The sequence below is a fragment of the Planococcus citri genome, chromosome 2 (assembly GCF_950023065.1).
Source record: "Planococcus citri chromosome 2, ihPlaCitr1.1, whole genome shotgun sequence".
Lineage (NCBI taxonomy): Eukaryota > Metazoa > Arthropoda > Insecta > Hemiptera > Pseudococcidae > Planococcus > Planococcus citri.
In genome coordinates, this window is record NC_088678.1 from 59,630,054 (window position 1) to 59,648,737 (window position 18,684).

An 18,684-nucleotide genomic window follows, 5' to 3' on the forward strand; every position below is an offset into this window, starting at 1 on the left:
TTTTCTTAATTGTGTAAATTTATTCATGTGATGATACTTTAATAGATCTGAAACGTCGAAGGAGAATTGGCAACATAGCAATTTATTCTTTGAAATTAATTAATATTCTATATTTACATAAATTTATTAAACATTTCGAGTGTATTAGGTATTTATATTGTGGGCAGGTACATATGTCAATTTTTCTGTTGTCGATGTACCTACCTGGTGTAGGTAGGTATTCGTAATTATAATTCTACATACGTGATACACAATTCGACGTTGTCGATTCTTTTGACTTGGAAACAATGTGACTGGTGGGTGCTCTACTAATCTACTGATCAAGCAAACGTTTCGATACTGATTTTCAGATTTAAATTATGTATTCGATCCTTTCTTCATTAAGTTCCTATAAAACGTAGAATTGATTTTCGTCACTTTCTTCTTACGTTAGGTTTACTCATTTTAAATAGCCCAATAAAATCCTATAGGTAATCATCAGCTATACGTTTAAGGTGTACTTGTTGCATAATTAACCTTCAAGGTGAAAAAAAGTGACAAGAAATTGAAACTTGGCGAAATGTTCTCATTATTTTTTTCAATTAAATGGAATTATTTTTAGAAAATTTAGGTGACTGGTTCATGTGTTAGCGAAAGAAATGCATTCAAAGTCTCATCGTTTTTATCTTGAAATGTTTTACGACTTCTTCATCCTGCCAAATATTAATATCGTTTGTTTTTTACTTTTTTTGTGCATACCTACCAACATGTTGCTTTTTTGATGGATAGATTTGATCGAATTACATCAAGTTTTGACTAGGGTGTTTCCTTTATTCAGTTATCCGATGGAATTAATCTCATTTGTTGTTATTTTTTAAATTATATTTTTGTATTGTTTTTCAAGTACTGTTTTGTACTTTTTTTTAAGAACCAGGTATTTTGAATTAGTAATATCCGTTTAACTACTTTGCATCTTGGTATTTTTTCTCATTTTTTTTTTGTGTATGTGAAGAAAAAGATAACCATTTCTAAAATACTGAAAAATATTTAATATGTATAGTGTGGGTAAAATTTGGCAATATTTATAATGGAATATTTTTGTAGATAAATAGTGATTTAGTGACTGGTATACCGACGATTCGTTTTGGTAATTTGATTCCAGATTGAATTTATCGTCAGAACTAATTGTGTATTTACTTTGATATGCCATCAATGTTTAAACGGAGACTAACAACTTGGAAAAGGTTAATGACAGGGATATCATTAAATTGCTCAGCCACATACCATACCTATTCCAATATGTTTTTTTGTACCCTAATGATTTCAAGTAGGTAGAATGAATTTCACAGTTTTGCTCTACTGTCTCTATCTACAATACTCGTTAAATAAGATAAATTCGCGATAATCTTTTATCGTTAGATTTTTATTGAATCATCGTTCATACGCGAAACAACACCTCCACAAAGTATCATTACTCATTAAAAATTTTACATAAAAAAGGAAGTCGAACGAATAAAAACCTGACCCGAAACAACACCCTGCAGCTGCGGGCTCGTCAACCGTCTTCGTCATTTTTTCTCAGTTCCAAAAATATTTCCATTAAAATCTATTCGTTCACCTTGAAAACTATTAATATTCCATATCAAATGAGAACCAAAAACGTGAAGAAAAAAAATTGGTCAAAATACGCTCCTCATCTCTGCATACCTATGGGTATCTAAATCTATTGCAAGCAGTATAATATACAAGAAGACAAACCTGTAGGTGGGCGGGTTGTACCAGTACCATCCTATACCAAACAACAATATATCGACGTCTCGTTACAACCTGCTCCATCTCGTCGGCGAATATCTTATGGACTGAGATGAAGATTACATAATCAACGGGGGGAGCAATTTTAAAGGGCACTTGAACTAGTCGAACGTATTAGCCCCTCCTGGGATGAAGATGTTCCCCACATGTCTTCGACGTGCCCCTTCACCCATATAAATACTTTCACTTATCTTGTAATTTGAATGTCTGCCTAGTGCGTGATTGCGACCGGCGTTTGTTCTTTAAATATATTATTTTATTCTTATTGGGGTTTTATGTGTTTGTGTTTGGTGCATACCGGCGTTTTTAGGTGAGTTTTTTTTGTTTTGTGATTTTTTTTCAAATGTTACGACGCTAAATGAGTGCTTTTGTGGATAAAAAGGTCTGAAATATTTGTGATTTTACCGTTTGTATGGTGTTTTAATCGAGTTTTTATTATTTTGAGAAAAAATATTTTATTGCATAATTCGCTGCTCTGAAATGTGACTTTTTTTTTGTGTTAAATTTTTTTTAGTTTTTAATTTTTCAATTTGAATTTGTGACTATTTTCTTGTTTTTGGGTTTCCTAATGCTTTTGTTTTTTTTGTATTTTTTTCTTTTTTTTTGAAAAATGAAGTATTTTAGTTTTTTTTTTGAATTTTTATTTCTACGTTTCTAAAAGTTTTCTCTTCTTTGTACATTTTTAGTGGTTATTAAAATTTTTGTTTTGCATAGAACCTTACATTACAACCTATCTCTCTTTTTTTTCAACTTACAATCATAAATTTGAACTGTTTGGCGCCAATTTTTCCCGTTCCACACTTTCTCAAGGTATCAAAATTTTTTTCCTCACTTTTATTTTCAAATTAATTTCTTCCTACGTTTGTTCACATACCCTAACACGTGGAAATTATGAATTCAATTATGTATGACGATTTTTTCAAGTGCATGGTAATTTTCTATAATTTCTAGTCAATGTTTTTTGACCTTATTCAAGAGCTCGTTTGCATTTCAGACCTGCTGAAATTAAAGTAATATGCGTCAACATTTTGATTTTCTTTATCAATTTCCATAATTTTTTCATGTTTTACTATTTTTGATAAATTTTCTCATTGGTTTCGAGTTCGTTCGACCTCCTTCTTCAAATTCCTAATTGAAATTTGATTTTATATTAATTCGGTGATATTTGGAATTTTTGTTTTGTAAATATGGTTTACTGATTGACTGAAATTTTTTCTACCGAAAAATAATGAAAACAGATCGGTATAGCGTTATCTGAATACCTAGAGCATTTGATGAGCCTATCCCCTCGATGAATAATTTACAATTTTTGAGACATTTTCAATTTATTATAATTTAAAAATTATCGATGGGAGGGGAGGACCTACTGAAGTAGTGGAGGATAAAATTCAAAAAAATTGATAATTATTGATATGGAAACTCAGTGATGCTTGATTACAACTTGGTGCCCTCGAAGGCTCAGAAAATTATATACTGTTGAAATCTCACTCGTTATTCTCAATTTTCTTCAAATGTTCTGATCATGTTAAATGACACTAACGAGAGTTCAGACCGGTGGGGAGGGGGGGAAGCGTGCGATTGATTTTTGGAGAATTGAAAACTCCCCTTTTCGGAAACGTATACTTACCCCGGAAATAAGGCAGGCAGAATTTTAATTTCCTGATAACTGTTTCTGGTCCAACTTTTTGGTATTACGAACAAAAAAGGTCTTTTTTGAAAACAGTCTATCTCTCAAATTGAAGGAAGTGCAAGCAATTTAATTTTTTTCAAGAGAAATTTATTTAGAAAATCCTTTAAAATGTTTGAAAATTGAAATTCGTCAACTTTGAAAGGCACATCCATGGGTAGCTTCGTGAAGCAAGCAAACAATGTCATTTTATGAAATTGCATAAGTATTACGAAATTGAAGGAGCCAGATTCAATAAATTATTAAAATTCGAATGTGCTGTGAAAAATTCCTTTGCAGCACCTTTAATTTTAGAGGTAGGCTATTTTCCTAGCAGACATTTTTTTGGTTCACCTTGAAATCAAACACCATAATCAAAAACTTGATATTTGGAAGTTCATAAACTCTTACTCCTTCCATCTTTTAGATGAGGCACATTTTAAAAAAATCGAGCATTTGGTGAAGGTTACACCGAACTCGAAATTGTGACATGCAATTTTTCCCTGAAGAAAAATATGTTCTCAATTTTTGGTATACAATGACAGCAGTGTGGTTAATTTGGCAGACAGATTGGCGTCATTGATGGAAGTTTCAAACCCCTGTATGGAAATTAATGGCACTCTCTTCGCGAAAAAATCAGGCAAAAAACCGAAAAATTGATGAAAAATGATTATTATAATGACAATGAAAAATCTTCGCATTCTAAATTAGATAATGATGTTGAAATTTTCTTCCTTTTGCCTCAGATTTGGTCTCAGCTCATTTCTCTCACCTCCTCTATTTTTTAAAGGCCATTTTTACTACAAAAAATCAAATTTTTTCAAAATCCAAATGGACTATATTTTTTTCTCTTTAGTGTGCATTTAATTCGACCCTAAACTCATTTTGAAAATTTTCGTCTTGTCTGGTTCTTTCCGTGTGGTCTTCATTTGTAAACAGCTCACTTCGATGACGCATAAAATTACATCATCCCCTCTTCTCCAGTCCCAGCTCTCCCCTCGTTCATTTATTCATTCATTCATGAATTGATCTAGTTACGCAGCTTTATTGAATAATACTTCATTACGCCGGTCATTGTAAAGACAGACACAACTCGACTTCCCTCCGCGTTTCCCTCTCCACCAAGTGTAGGCTAAGAGCATCACCTACATATATGTATGTACATGTGCTCTGTACAACACAAGTTACAGCTTCGAGCTTCATTAAATAATTAAGTTAATTTCGGTGCAATACGAAACGAATTTTGGCACGAGCGAGTGCGGGCGGACGCGGGTTCCTAATTAAATCATAAATCAAGGCGTTAAAATACTCTGTATCATTGTACCAAACAATAAAGAGCTTTCTATTTTTGTACAAAAAATTAAAGGTATTTCCGTGAGAAAGGTTACATGGAGCGAGAGACGAAATTAAAACGAAACAAACGATCTTTCAGTAGTGTTGTTGTTACTACACGTCGTTCGTTGATCGAATGCCGGTAGCATACTTGTCAGAAATATGCCAACAGCGGTCGTAAAAACCGCAAAGATGCCTTTTTTTTCGCGTATAAGATTACAAAATACTCGACTAATGAAGAGTGTAGAGTGTAGGTATTAGTAGAACACTAATGAAGATGCATCAGGCCCTAAGTACTTGGTTATGACTCGCTCATAAATGTATTAATTTATGGTAATCGCGATGAATTCGCCATGATGATTATCGAGATTACATCATTGATTTTTTTCCTCTCTGTGTTGTGTTGCAGGAATAGAAACAACTTCTCGCAGTAGGCAACCATGTGGTTGCCATTCTTCGTATTGGCAGCCCTGCTACTCCAGGTGAGTTTTTTTTAAATTTTTTTAATTTGGTTGGGGATTGTTTTTGTATCAGGTAGCCTTAGAATAGGGTTTAAGGAGTTGGCATCGTTTCAATGATTTGTGGTGTGATGAGATGTTTGCGGAATGTTTGAAATGCTGAGGTCAGCTTTTGTGTGTGATGTAATGAGGTGGATAAATTTTTAAAAATGCTTTGAAAGTTGTTCTTTTTCTTTTTTAAGCTCCAAGTTTAATATTTGGCAGCCTTTGGGGCTCTTAGTTTATACTTGAATTCAAATTTGTTCTTGAATGGTTGTTTAAATTCAAAACTTCATTTCTAGTCCACTTTGAACACGTGGTCTGAAGGCAGACTTACAGAAAGACTCTCAAAAGTGGTATTTTTTTCGATATATTGCCCTCAAAATGAGTCTATCCTTGACCAAATTGGCTTTTCTTCGAAGGTCATTGACTTGACAGATTTACGAAATTTTGAACGTTTTTAAAGAGAAACTTGTAATTTCTAATTTTGGAAAATTTCAAAGAGAGCCAACTCTTCTCAGACCCTTTGGTGAAAATACATTTTTGAATTTTTTTTTCAAATCTCCAGATTGAAAACTTGATTAGGAATTTAAAAACATAGGTAGGTAGCTAATTTTTTGACCTTTTTTCAAAGGTGATCGACCTTGTCAGAATCCCAATTAAGTGTTCAATCTGAAAATTAAAAAAAATGAATCAAAAAAATGTAACTTCACTAAAGGGGAGGGGAAGAGATGGTTCCTTTTGAAATTTTCAAAATTAAAAATCCCATATTTCTCTTCAAAAACTTTCAATTTTTTTTTCAAATCTTCAGATTGAAAACTTGATTAGGAACATGATTATCTAATTTTCGTTCTTTTGTAGATTGATTTTTTACCCTTCAGAACTATGCAATAAAAAATCAATCAAATTAATTCCATCTCTAGAAATATTATGCTGATTTGATGACGGATCGTAGATCAGATAACTTTCTTTTACTCGAGATATTTATCTGTTTTCGACTCGTTTTGATGGTAATATTTCAAAATGAAGGAACCGGTTCGAGGTGTTGTACTCGGACGTTTTTCCTTCTTGTCTGAGGAAACTGTACATTGGTCCGAACGATGACAAAATGAGAAAAAGTTTGACCTTGAGAGAAAAGTTCGTTCACCGACGAACCGGCTAATACTACAGCTGTTACGATCGTAAAAAAGCGAAAGTACTTACTATGGGTGGTAAAGTTGAAAAAAATAATCAATTTTACCTTAAAGTACTCACTACAAGTACTGAATCTTATAAAATACGTGGGATGATCGCCATCAATAGTGTCTCCGGGTAACTAGAAATACTCGTAGTGGTGTATGCAATACTTACTTTTGCTTTTAATAACTGGATTTTGATACGTAGATTTACGTGCGACGAAGATTCGCATTATAATAAGGAAATAATTAAGTGGAAAAATTCATCGCTATTGGGATTCCTGTGTGATATGAGGCCAACAACATATGGCTAGTTAACCCGATTTAAAATACATCGAGGTGTTTATTTTTTCTACGAATCAGCATCTTTTGTCATGGACCATTCGCGAGGTGAACTACAGACGCGATTATGCGACCAGCGACCATTTCTAAGGCAGATTCTGCGATAAATTACTCGGTTTTTCAAGTTCTAACTGCATTTTGTACCTAAATACAACCTAATCGTGGACAAATATTTTTATCTTAATATTCAAGGTGTTAGACTCAGACTCTTCACTTGTAGCAGACAAAAAGATAAAACGTGATCACTGTGTGCGTAATTGTGGGTTTCCTTGCGGCTGCAAATAGGTTATTTTTTTAGACGAAGATGAACGAAATTTAATTGGAAAGTACGTTTTTAAATTCTGGACAGTGGACATGGAGCTTTTAAAATGATTTTGTAATTGATCGATGTACTTACTTGTATTTGTTTGGTTCATCATTCAATCGAACTGTTGATTGGCGATTTTGTCGTCCAGCAGAAGCTGGTTGGGTCAAGGTGATCGGTTTTCGAGGTTTTGAAATTGAACTTCGAATATTTCAAAATTGATAGGTAGTAATTTATTTTTATTTACATTTTATTCGAATGAATTTATGGAATACATATAAAAGATGAGACCATGGGAATGTAATGATGGTAATAGGGTATTTAGGTAATTGCCTCCTGCTGGTCAGCTCATTTCCCCGGAATCTTTTTCGTTGATCTTGTACGTACATCGGATGCAGACGTAAACCAATATTTCGTTAATTCATTTTTACATTAAAGTGGAAAAGCGAGCAAGATGCGAAAATCCACCTTTTTCGTACTGGAAAAAGAGGAGTGGGAAGGGTTGTTGTGTTGAAACCATCAAAATGCACATTCAAAAGCACTCTTAAAATGACATGCTGAATTTCAGCTTTCCAGATCAATTTGGAGGGATTGAAGACATGACGCAAGGGGTTTCAAGGTCAAAAAACACGAAAAAAAATGGATTTCTCATCTGTAGGTAAATTGCTCTGGAATACCTCCTGTTTTTTGGAAATTTTTATACAACTTCTGATTTTTTTTTCAATTGATAACTAAGTTGACATTTCTGATCAATTTCAGTCCCCTCCACTTTCTCTCCCTCCCTTGAAAATTTATACGTAATTGAGTGGATTTCGGGTCAAGGTCATCCCCACTCAAATTTTTCTAATTCAATTCAACTCCAAATCTAGCTAAAATACAGTACCAAATTTGGGTGTATTTCGTAGTACTAATTCCTGATGAAACGTTCTAAAATTTTGGTAAAAAAATTAATTCAAACATGGTTCGTACATAAAAGCGAACAGAGTCTAATTTTTAAAGGTTTAGAGTAAGTATTAAAATACACCCGTTTCATTTTGCAGAAATAAAATTCAAAAAGTGTTAGGAAAAGTTCACCTTTATGAAATACTTTCGATTTTTTGAGTGGAAACCCTTCTGATTTGGAAATTGAGAATCGATTCTACGGTATTTTTGACCCAAGAGCAGGAGGAGCACCCAAAATAATGGATAGTTGTTCGAAAAATGAATGAATTTTCAGTTTGTAATTTTTCCAAATTTTTTCCACCAACTTTTAGCTCTACCTTAACTTTTTAATTGCAGAAATATGATTAATTTTAACTCTCAAGAAGGTATAGGGGTACCTATTTTGAATCATTCAAATTTCTGAAAATATTAAATTACCATTTGAAATATTTTGATGATATGAAAAAATTAATAATGCTGAGTCATAAAAAAACTAGGTACACGCGTTGTTTACTTTGTTTTTATTTTATTTTGTAAAAACAGATTTAAAATGCACTATAGTAAACCTGAAAGCTTCATATGCAAGGACATTTTTTTTTCAAATACATACATTATTCAGGCATAATATTAACACTTTACTCATAATGTAAACAGCTCATCTATCAAAACTGTCTGCTGATTTCATGTAAATCAAATATTCTCAAACATCAGAATAAAAAAATCATATTTTTATTCAGCCATCGAATCGAGTGAATCTAAATCGAGTAAATCAAGTTTCTCTTCATACGATGTATAGCTAGTCAAAGGTTTTTGCATTTCGTACTTTTTGCATTGCAACCAAATACCACCACGAGGAGCCATTAAGCCAAGTTTCATATCGTGAGCATACTCCAGTGGAAACTTCATTTTGGGCGAAATTTCAAAAACATAATCTTTTATCATGTGGATGACGGCGAGTTTGATTTCAAATTTAGCAAATCGTTCACCTGTTATGGAATGCAATCGATAAAATATCGTCTGAAAATTCAATTTCACAAGGCTGCCTATTAAATATGTACAGGGTGCCCAGAAATATCGAGTACCCCAAAAAGTCTTCTACTGAAATACTTCGGTTGGTCACAGTGAATGATAATAATGATAGCACATGATTGGTTGTTGAACCGGAGAGATAACATTCCACCAATCATATGCATCTATTTCACGTTGCCAACCTATATTTTTAATGAAAAACTTTCTTAGGGGTACTCGATATTTCTGGGCACCCTGTACGTATCTTACCTATACAGGCGCGAGGTCCTTCTCCGAATGGAATATACGCGCATGATGGTCTATTATTTTTTGCTTCTTCGGTAAAGTGCTCGGGGTAGAATTCATCTGGTTTTTCGTAATATCTCGGATCTTTGTGTAATCCAAGAACAGAAGCTACTACTAACATTTTTTCTGGAATGATTGCTTTGCTGTTGGGTATCTGGTATTCTTTCGTACATTTCCTAATCAGAATTACGGCCGGAGCATGAAGACGTAAACCTTCTACAAAATATTTATTTTAAAAAGGATTAGGTACTCAAATTAGTGGTTTGTTGACAAATTTACATTTAAAAATTCATTCATTTTGTGTTACTTACCTGAAATAACCATATCAGTATAAGTCATCTCCCTTACGCTGTCGTTGGTTATTTCGCCGTTATATTTTTGAAGAATTTCGATGATTTCTTCCCTTACTTTATTCTGAATGGATCGGTTTAGGGCGAGTTCCATCATAAGGTATGATAATGCCGAAGAAGTGGTTTCAAAACCTGCTGCGAAAAATACATAGCATTGGGCAACCTTGAACTCCATTGTTGTTTCTGAAACAGAAAAATGAAGTTATGTTTTGATGACCCTCCATTCAAAGGTGTGTTGTGGAATACCTTCTTCAATTGGCTCATTGTGTTCTCCATTACTCATTTTTTCCTGATCTAAATCCGGATTTTCTGAAATATGTCTATTTTTGTTGAATAATAATATAGTGACTAGATCATTTCTGGGATTCAGACTTCGTTTCCTCAAGTTGATTGCTTTTCTCATTGTTGTCATAAAGAAATCTTGAACTTCTTCGTCCATGTATGAAAGTTTGAACATTTTCAATAAAAGTTTCGGTGGATGGGGAATGGCGTGGCGAAAAATAGTTTTAAATCTGATATAATATAAATCTCGTTAAATTAATGGTTTAATTTGGTTGGAGGTCGATCAAAGGTTATACCTACCTAAATTGAAAAATTTTTCTCGCCATTCTTAGAATTGGAGAATTGGGATCTTCCATTGCAGAAAAATTGATTCCAAAAGCTCAACTTCCGATAACATCGATTGCGTATTGCTCGCACAGTATTTTCATGTCGAAAGGTTCTCCGTTTGTTTTATCTAATATTCGTTTCAACATATTGGCACATTGTTGCATCGATTCGAACAGCGTTTTCATTTTGGATAACGTGAAAAATGGGCTTAATTTGCATCTGGTTTTTTTCCATTCGTCGCCTGCAAGTAGGTAGTAGTATTTTTTAAAAAAACAAAATAGGGATTGATCTGTTTTCAAGCGAAGTGAATTGAATCAAGTGAATCATTTGGCGAACGAAATAATCCATTTTTAGTGAATCATTCATGAACAAATTAATCAATTGTTGATGAATCATTCGCGAACGAATTGAATAATTTTTGGTGAATCCATCGATATTACACTAAATGGATACACAGCGTGTAGAGAGGCGGGTGGGAAATGCAGTGCTCGTGAAGTTCACAGGGGAAAGGTGAGGTTATTGAGGTGCATCCGTTCGGCGCAAGTGATACCCATCGAAACGTTTTGCAAGGGGGAAGAGGCGATCAACTTCAAATTTAAGCGGATCTATTGCGGCCACCAAATTTGAATTCAAAATCAAAATTGACCAATCAGATACCATGCGCAGAAAAAAAACGCATCAATAACTAGATAAGCCCCTAAGCTTCGTCGTTGTTCGTTGACGCGGGGTAAATGGACTTGCTGGGTATCCATTTAGTGTAATATCGATGGGTGAATCATACAACTTGGTTGATTTCCAAGTGAATCATTCGCGAAAGAATTGAACAAGTTTTAGCGAATCAATGGAACAACTTGGTTGATTTCCAAGTGAATCATTCGCTAACGAAATAATCCATTTTTAGTGAACGAATTGATCAATTGTTGGTGAATCATTCGCGAATGAATCGAATAATTTTTTGGTGAATCATTCGCGAACGAATTGAATAATTTTTTGTTGAATCATTCTCGATCGAATTGAATAATTTTTTTTTTTTGGTGAATCAATTGCTAAAAATACCGGCAAAGTATCATGAAAATACACATAAAAGTTCAAAATCGTACACCAAATACTCTTTTCTCTTTATTTACCCAATAATGGGAAATTCCCATATGGTGCATAATTCTCATTTTTCAATTTTTTAGGGGCGAGGGGAGGCAGCAATTTATGTACTTTTAGCAAAATAGAATGTGTCATACTTACTTCGTTTTTTTTTCGAACTACATTACGCCGTAAAAAAGTTTTCGGTTTCTGGTAATTTTTGGTAGGTAAGATATCATACAATTACCCAAGTAAACTGGTCCCACCCTCCAGCAAGGTGGGACTGGGGAATCCCAGAAAAACGTAAGTTCCTATCGTAGTACTTCGCAGGCTACCGGTGGTATTTTGGTTCTAAGTTGACAGTTTTTAAAATAAAGAGTCCCGTTATGATTTGTTCAAGTGTAAAGTACGTCAGTAGATAATAGATATGTCCCAGTAAATGAACGAAATTGAATTATTATGCAAAACTTCTTCATATTCTCGGTAAACGTCCGTTCGGTACGATAATTTTCATTCTTTATTTTGTATATGACCAACATTTGTAAATTAGTGTAACTTTTAATTTTAATTGCAAAACGGCTGTGATCAAAATTATAAAATTAGCGCCAAAATAAGTATGGGGAAATATTTTATTACAGGAATTTAGAAGCGTGGTTACAGCTACTTTGTAAAACAAAATGTTTTTCTTAGGTACTGAATCTGGCATCACCAAACTAAATTTTTTTGTAAAAATGTAAGTAGATACCTACTCGTATTTGCTACAGTAATGCACAAAACCACTTAAAATTTTAGCAGAATGTATAAAAAATTAAAAACTTGAAAAAAATGTCAAAACAAATCAAAAGTCACCCCTTAAGTAAATTGAAATTATTTCAATTTTTTTAATGGAATTTTTCGGTATCGCTGTATTTTTCTATTCTTTTTAAAAATTTGTTTTTTTTTCTTTAAAATAATAAATTTTAAACATTTTGGCACTTTTGAAGTGATGGCGGGGAGGTAGATGAGAATATTGTTTTTGAGTTTCAGTTTTCATCTCTTCTTTTAAAAATCATTCAATTTATGTTGAAAATTGACCCTGCGTTCCTGCTTTTGGATTTTCTCGAACTTGGAAAAACCTGTGGAATGAAATCTTATCTATTAAGTAATTTTTTATATTTTTGGAACGTGCCTCTTGCGTAAGTATGGTACTTGAACAAGTCGCGAAAAATTGGACCGATCTCAAAATCTTATTTTAGACGATGGGAAGTTCGAAACTATATTTTGTATTACCTAGGTACTTACCTAAATAATTCCAAAGTACGAAAAACTTATTTTGAAAAAAAAAAAAAAACAGTTGATTAATAATCCAGAATAATATGTAAGTATGTGAATATTTAAACCTCGATAAGACCTAATCATTTTCAGATGTTTCGAAAATCCACTAAAAATTGAGGAATTAATCGATTTTTTCAAGTTCAATTCAGAAATTTGTCCAGTCCATTAAAAATTTGAAAAATCAAACCAAATTGAAACATTTAGGTTTTCTTTTCAACTTTGCGTTTGTATAGAAAATGCAGCGCTGATTGCTGCAATCTCATCTCCTTTATTCCTGTCACTCCTGCGTATTCAAGATTTATGTGTTTTTTGTTTGACACCCCACCCCCTCAATACAAAAAATTATTTTCACTTTTCACCAAATTACGAACATTTAGAGTTTGCACCATGGCGAAAAAATGAAAAAGTGTTGGCCCTGTTCTGAATACCTATGTAGGTATCGAGCTAGAAAATGTAGGTAGAGGTACACCAAGTGTTTCAAGTTGGTGAAAAATTACAAACTTCGCTTTTCAGCGTAAAACTTTCTCAGTTGGTCTATGTGAGAACTTTTGTGATTATTTTGAAAGTTCGTAAGGTATACTTAACGTACATATAATCAACAGAATATATTATTAGGTATAAATATGTAAACAGAAAATTACCTTCCATTCTGAGTAAATTATGATGCAATGGTTCTTCTCCTTGTTTGAATTCGAGCCCACGATCACGAAAAAAATCAAAATCTCTGGTAAAAATGTCTTTAATCAATTCAGGATCCCTAATTAAAACTGCTGGTCTTTGAATTATATACACTCCGGCGTATGCATGAGGTTCCAGTTGTTTGTGTAAATCGTGAAAACACAACCCTAAAGGTTTTTTCATTAGTATCGTATCACCGATATTTCCAAATATAAATTTTGGTTTAAGCGTTGGAAAGTGTTTCTTATTAAAAAACGAATAAGATTGTTGAAAAAATGAATACAAATATAAGATGAAAGTGTTTAAAATAATTACTAATGCGATGATTACGAATGGATTCATTTTTAACGAGAAATAATTAACTCTAGACTACTTATTTCGAACGAACACTCTGAACTTATTGTTGTATTTTGCTCTTGGAAATAAGCATTGTGATAATTTGCGTGAAATTTTACCCTCGCTAAAATCAAAATAAATTACTACTTAGTAGGTACCTTACCTACGTAGGTAACCTAAGTAAATAGAATTTAAATAAGGTTAAAGTCATTTTTATAGCAAACTGGACGCACCTATTTCATTGGAAAGCTACGTAAATGCAAATTTACACCTATAAAATTATGTAGGTACAAAAAAATTATTCATAGCGTTGTGAAAATTATTATTAAATTTTGTCCGCTTAAATTTTTTATTCGACGAAAAACTTTTGTTTCTATTTTGAAGACAAGGCCTTGAAAAATGAAAACGCGATCGTTGTTCGGCTCTGCTCAAAAATACAATGAATGAAGGGCAGTTCAGAATGAACTGTTTTTTTTCCTGAAATTCTACCACAACCATATTTCAAGTTGGCAAATGGCAAATTTGGCAATATGAGAAAATTGTTGATAGTGAAAAATGACTGTTTTTTACAAGTTTGACGAGATCGTGAATTTTTGTTAAAAATGTTGCGGAAATTCATCTTTAAAAATCTGCTGAAGGCTCTAGAACTGCTCAAAAAGATCCGAAACTATTTTTAATCATTCGGGGGGAGAGAGGGGGTAAAATAGGGCACATAGAAAATTTCAGCTTTCAAGGTCAATGTGATGGAATTTTAATTTTTTCGTATTTTTGGGCCTATGACTTTTAAAAATTTACCAAAAATCCAAAATTATTGCATTTTAGCACCGGAAGCTTTAGTAGCTGCGATGCATTTTTTCGTGCTATTTCAATTGAGCTCGGCCAGGTTAAAAAATTCCTCTACCTTTTGGATACTTTTCTTGTTGCAGTTTCTCTGTTTATGTCTCATCATGCCCGCTGAAGACTGAGAGGAAATAATCGACCATGATTTGGTGCAAACCCTGTTGCCAAATTTTCGCAACAGTTCCCATTGAAAATTCGCACCATTACGTAGGTAATTTTTCAATGTCTAAATTTCATTGAAGGTAATTCTGAAAGAAAGTGCAAATTTCCCTTTTGTTCTCATATCGAAGACAATAATTAAAGATGATATCATAATTTCGTAACGCTTTAACACCCTGATTAGCTTCCTATGTGTATTTTGCAAATCTCAACCCACATTCTTAAACTGGGCCAAAATAGAAGTTTCCTAAAGGTAATCACCTACTCCAACTTAACACTCTCGCACATACTATCTACTATGTTAATTTCAGCAAATATTTGTCTATTAACTAAATAATCGAGCTAATTTTGTCAGCCGCAAAGTCTCCAATGCTGAGATCGCAACATCAACAAACGAATGACGAGTAGGTAAGAAATATTTGCGCAAGAAGAAAAATTTGTAGGTACACAATAATTAGGCACGCTAATAACGACGTTCTACCTAAATTTACAGTCTAGACTTGCTGAAGACCTTATAGTATTACTCGTACTAGTACCTTACCTACGTTACATGTGATTGTAACAATGAAAGGTGTTTGATCTATTGGACCGAAACACGCTATTAGCATAATGTTTAGTGATACTTAAATTTGCATTTGAATGTGCCCCACATACGTAGTACTAGGTATGACTCTGTCCTCAGTCTAACGGTATCATCGCTGCAGATGTAACTTTACCCTTCGGCTTCGACTTACCTATATCTTGTGCAGGTGATTGGCGCATCACGATCAAGTTTTGCCAAATTTAGGAACCATTTAGCGACATTTAAATAATGGTACCGTAATTGATTTACTTCTAACATATGCATGCGCTTATAGAATATTGACATTAAAGATGAAAAATATTACGTAGTCTGTTACTAAGGACTAGTGGATTGGGTACTTGTACAACATCATCGTAACACTCTCACTTTTACTATAGACCTACGATACGTGTGTGCATTACCGATCATTGTTTGATTTTGGGCGTTTCTTACGCTCGACAACGACCTATAGATCATCGGATCATCGTATAAGTTGAAATACCCTTTTAATTACTAATTTGCATTCGACAATGGGTACCTACAAGTATCTTGGTTCGTTCAACTGGAGGTGTAGAATGGTAATTTTCACGAGAATTTAGAGCAATTGCATCGATGATTTTGATGTGTCATCGTGATGAACGTTGATGACATTGGATGTTGATTTTGTCATCAGAAATTCTCTACATGTGTTGTAGGTGTAGGTGGGATTTATGAAGAAATGAGTACTGAGGGTTCGTGGTTGAGGAATTAGCGAGCTTTCATTTTATCAAAAATTATATCTAGAGGGTACCCAAGAATACTGGATTTTGATTTGTTCAAAAAGAAAAAAAACTTTTTGTGTCAAAATTGAAAAAATGTGAGTTATGAGTCGTGGTTTCAGTTCGGAATGAAATCTGTTTTCATGCTACATTAAAATTTTTATGCATTTTGAACTACCCTTTTAAAAATGTTTCCAACAATTTGAGCATTTATTGATTCAACTTTTAAATATTTTTTTGCAATTTTTATCAATTTTCATGAAGTTTTATCAGTACAGTCAAACTTGGATAAGTGGAACTCATTGTAAGTGGAAAACCTCTATAAGTGGATTAAAATTCGTTTCCAGCTAGCACTTTCCCATCTAAACCTATGTTAAAGTCGCCTCTATAAATGGAAACAGAACCTACATAAGTGGAATTTTGTTTTGAGCAGCAGAACCTCTGGAACTGAAACGTTGCTTTCGTTTTACCTCTATAAGTGAAATTCTTTTCATTCTTACCTCTTTATCTGAAACACTTATCATAAAAGCACCTCTAGAAGTGAAATTCGTTCCAGTTAAAGAGGTAAGAAGGAAGAGAATTTCACTTATAGAGGTAAAACGAAAGCAACATTTCAGTTCCAGAGGTTCTGGTACTCAGAAAAAAATTCCACTTATATAGGACTTTAACATAGGTTTAGATGAGGAAGTGGTAGGGAAACGAAAACCTCCATAACTGGAATTCCAATTTGTTCAACCTCTATAAGTGAAACCTACTTTAGTGGAAAACCTATGTAAGTGAAAAAAATATGTTTCCCTTGCGATTCCACTTATCCAGGTTTGACTGTATTTTCATAATTTACTTGCATTCTTTCAATCGCATCCCCCCCCCAAGGGTATATGCTATGCTTAGATCAAAAAATTGTGCATGAAACTTATCAAAGAAAAAACATTTTTATGAATTTATTTGAGAAAAACAAAACGCTTCTCTGCAGAAAAATGAAAAAAAAAACAAAAATTGTAGGGTAAGTATGGAATTTTTGACCAGTGGAATATCTTTTTCTGGGAGTCTTTATTTTCAATATGTGCCTATTTTTTTCGATTAATCCAAATCTCTTTTTCATGGACACTCTGCAGCATGTGTACATACATTTAGACAATTTTAATGCCATTTCCAATAATTTTTATGCATTTTTTGACGATGAACTGAACTTTGAAAATTTTTATCAAGTTTTGAACAATTTTTATGCATTTTGAACTACCCTTTTAAAAATGTTTCCAACAATTTGAGCATTTATTGATTCAACTTTTAAATATTTTTTTGCAATTTTTATCAATTTTCATGAAGTGTTATCAATATTTTCATCATTTACTTGCATTATTTCAATCGCGCCCCCTCCCCCCAGGGTATGTGCTATGCTTAGATCAAAAAATTGTGCATGGAACTTATCAAAGAAAAGACATTTTTATGTATTTATTTGGGAAAAACTAAACGCTTCTCTCCAAAAAAATGAAAAAAAAAAAAAAAAAAAAAATTGTAGGGTATGGAATTTTTGACCAGTGTGGAATATCTTTTTCTGTGAGTCTTTATTTTCAATATGTGCCTATTTTGAGCTGAATTTTGAAAGTTCAAATCTCGCCGATTCCTTTTTACTAAATATTATGTTGTTCATTCATTGAAAAAAATGAAGCTAAGAATCCTGGATTTTGACAAAAATTGGCAAGAAAGTTTATTTTGAGCGGAATAGGTACTTCTTGGAAAAATTTTGAGCTTCCTAGACGTGCAAGAACTCAAGAAGGCGAGCCAGAAGTCTTAAAGTAAGGTCATTCGTGACTACTTTGATCAAATTTTCAAAATGAAATATTTCTCACTTATTTTAGAGGTTTGAAAATTACCTCTCCACCTATACACACAAATAAAGGACGATTTGATCGAAATGATCGCAAAAAGTGTGGTAACTAGGAATTTTCAAGATTGATAAGTGCCATAAAAGTAATGAAAAATAAAATTCTAGGCTCAATAGGGAGGAGGGGGTGATGCTATCCAATAAAGTGGCAAAATGATCCTACTTTAAGAACTCCTGGCTTAGCTCCTCGTGTTGCTATGAAGCTCGAAATTTATCGTTTTCTCGTTAATTTTCGTCGAAACCCAGAATATTGTTTTCTTGACCCTCCCTAATTCACATTACCTTCTGTCTACTCATTGATTGAGATTTCTGGTTTGGAATTTTCCTATTAAGATAAGCCTTCTACACAATTATTTAAGAAATTTTAAATGTTTTGTAATCTTAATTTCTTAATTTGAAATGATGAATAGAGGACGATGGAGTTTAATTTCGAGATCAACTTCATCCGATCATAAATAAAATTTGGCATTTGCTAAAGAATATAATCATCTTATGCTCGTATAAAATGTAACGAAACAGTTCAAAACAATTGCATAACGTATCATTACTAAATAGGCCATCTACTAATAAGCGAGTAATCCGAAAAAAATAGATAATCCTATTAGTAGACGATTTTTTAACGTATACTCACACTTGTAAATGCTATGAACAAAACTAGCTGAATTATGGATATGTTTTTAAGAAGAAGAAGAAGAAGAGTTAGAAAAAAAACTAGTAGCACGACTGGACATTTAAATCCAACGACGATATTTTAATGCATAGGTAGGTGGGTAA

The 18,684-nt window shown here is 33.1% G+C and overlaps 2 protein-coding genes across 3 annotated transcripts in view; one reads left to right on the top strand and one right to left on the bottom strand.

Moving 5' to 3' along the window:
- Nucleotides 1-1,895: 1,895 nt before the first annotated feature.
- The window catches only part of zye, a 40,086-nt gene continuing 23,297 nt past the window's right edge, over nucleotides 1,896-18,684 (top strand). The window contains exons 1-2 of one of the 2 annotated variants that reach the window (XM_065351882.1): nucleotides 1,896-2,173; nucleotides 5,199-5,271. In XM_065351882.1, the coding sequence (XP_065207954.1) occupies nucleotides 5,230-5,271 (42 nt within the window). In that variant the 5' untranslated portion in view covers nucleotides 1,896-2,173; nucleotides 5,199-5,229. The remainder of the gene's footprint in view (nucleotides 2,174-5,198; nucleotides 5,272-18,684) is intronic. The other variant, XM_065351881.1, reaches the window with a different exon arrangement.
- On the bottom strand, nucleotides 8,531-10,476 carry LOC135836833 (probable cytochrome P450 6a13). Its single transcript, XM_065351880.1, has 5 exons — nucleotides 10,275-10,476; nucleotides 9,939-10,204; nucleotides 9,654-9,875; nucleotides 9,307-9,558; nucleotides 8,531-9,014 (listed from the first exon to the last, which is right to left on the bottom strand). Exons 1-5 carry the CDS (start codon nucleotides 10,328-10,330, stop codon nucleotides 8,758-8,760), a joined length of 1,053 nt encoding a protein of 350 aa, XP_065207952.1. The 5' UTR covers nucleotides 10,331-10,476; the 3' UTR covers nucleotides 8,531-8,757.

What these genes read in the sequence shown, in the direction of transcription:
- LOC135836833 (XM_065351880.1), bottom strand. Translation starts at nt 10,330, where the DNA reads ATGGAAGATCCCAATTCTCCAATTCTAAGAATGGCGAGAAAAATTTTT. An exon ending in AGAAAAATTTTTCAATTTAG is followed by an intron (nt 10,205 to 10,274) that starts GTAGGTATAACC and finishes ATATTATATCAG; the next exon opens with ATTTAAAACTATTTTTCGCC. An exon ending in AGGACCTCGCGCCTGTATAG is followed by an intron (nt 9,015 to 9,306) that starts GTAAGATACGTA and finishes ATTCCATAACAG; the next exon opens with GTGAACGATTTGCTAAATTT.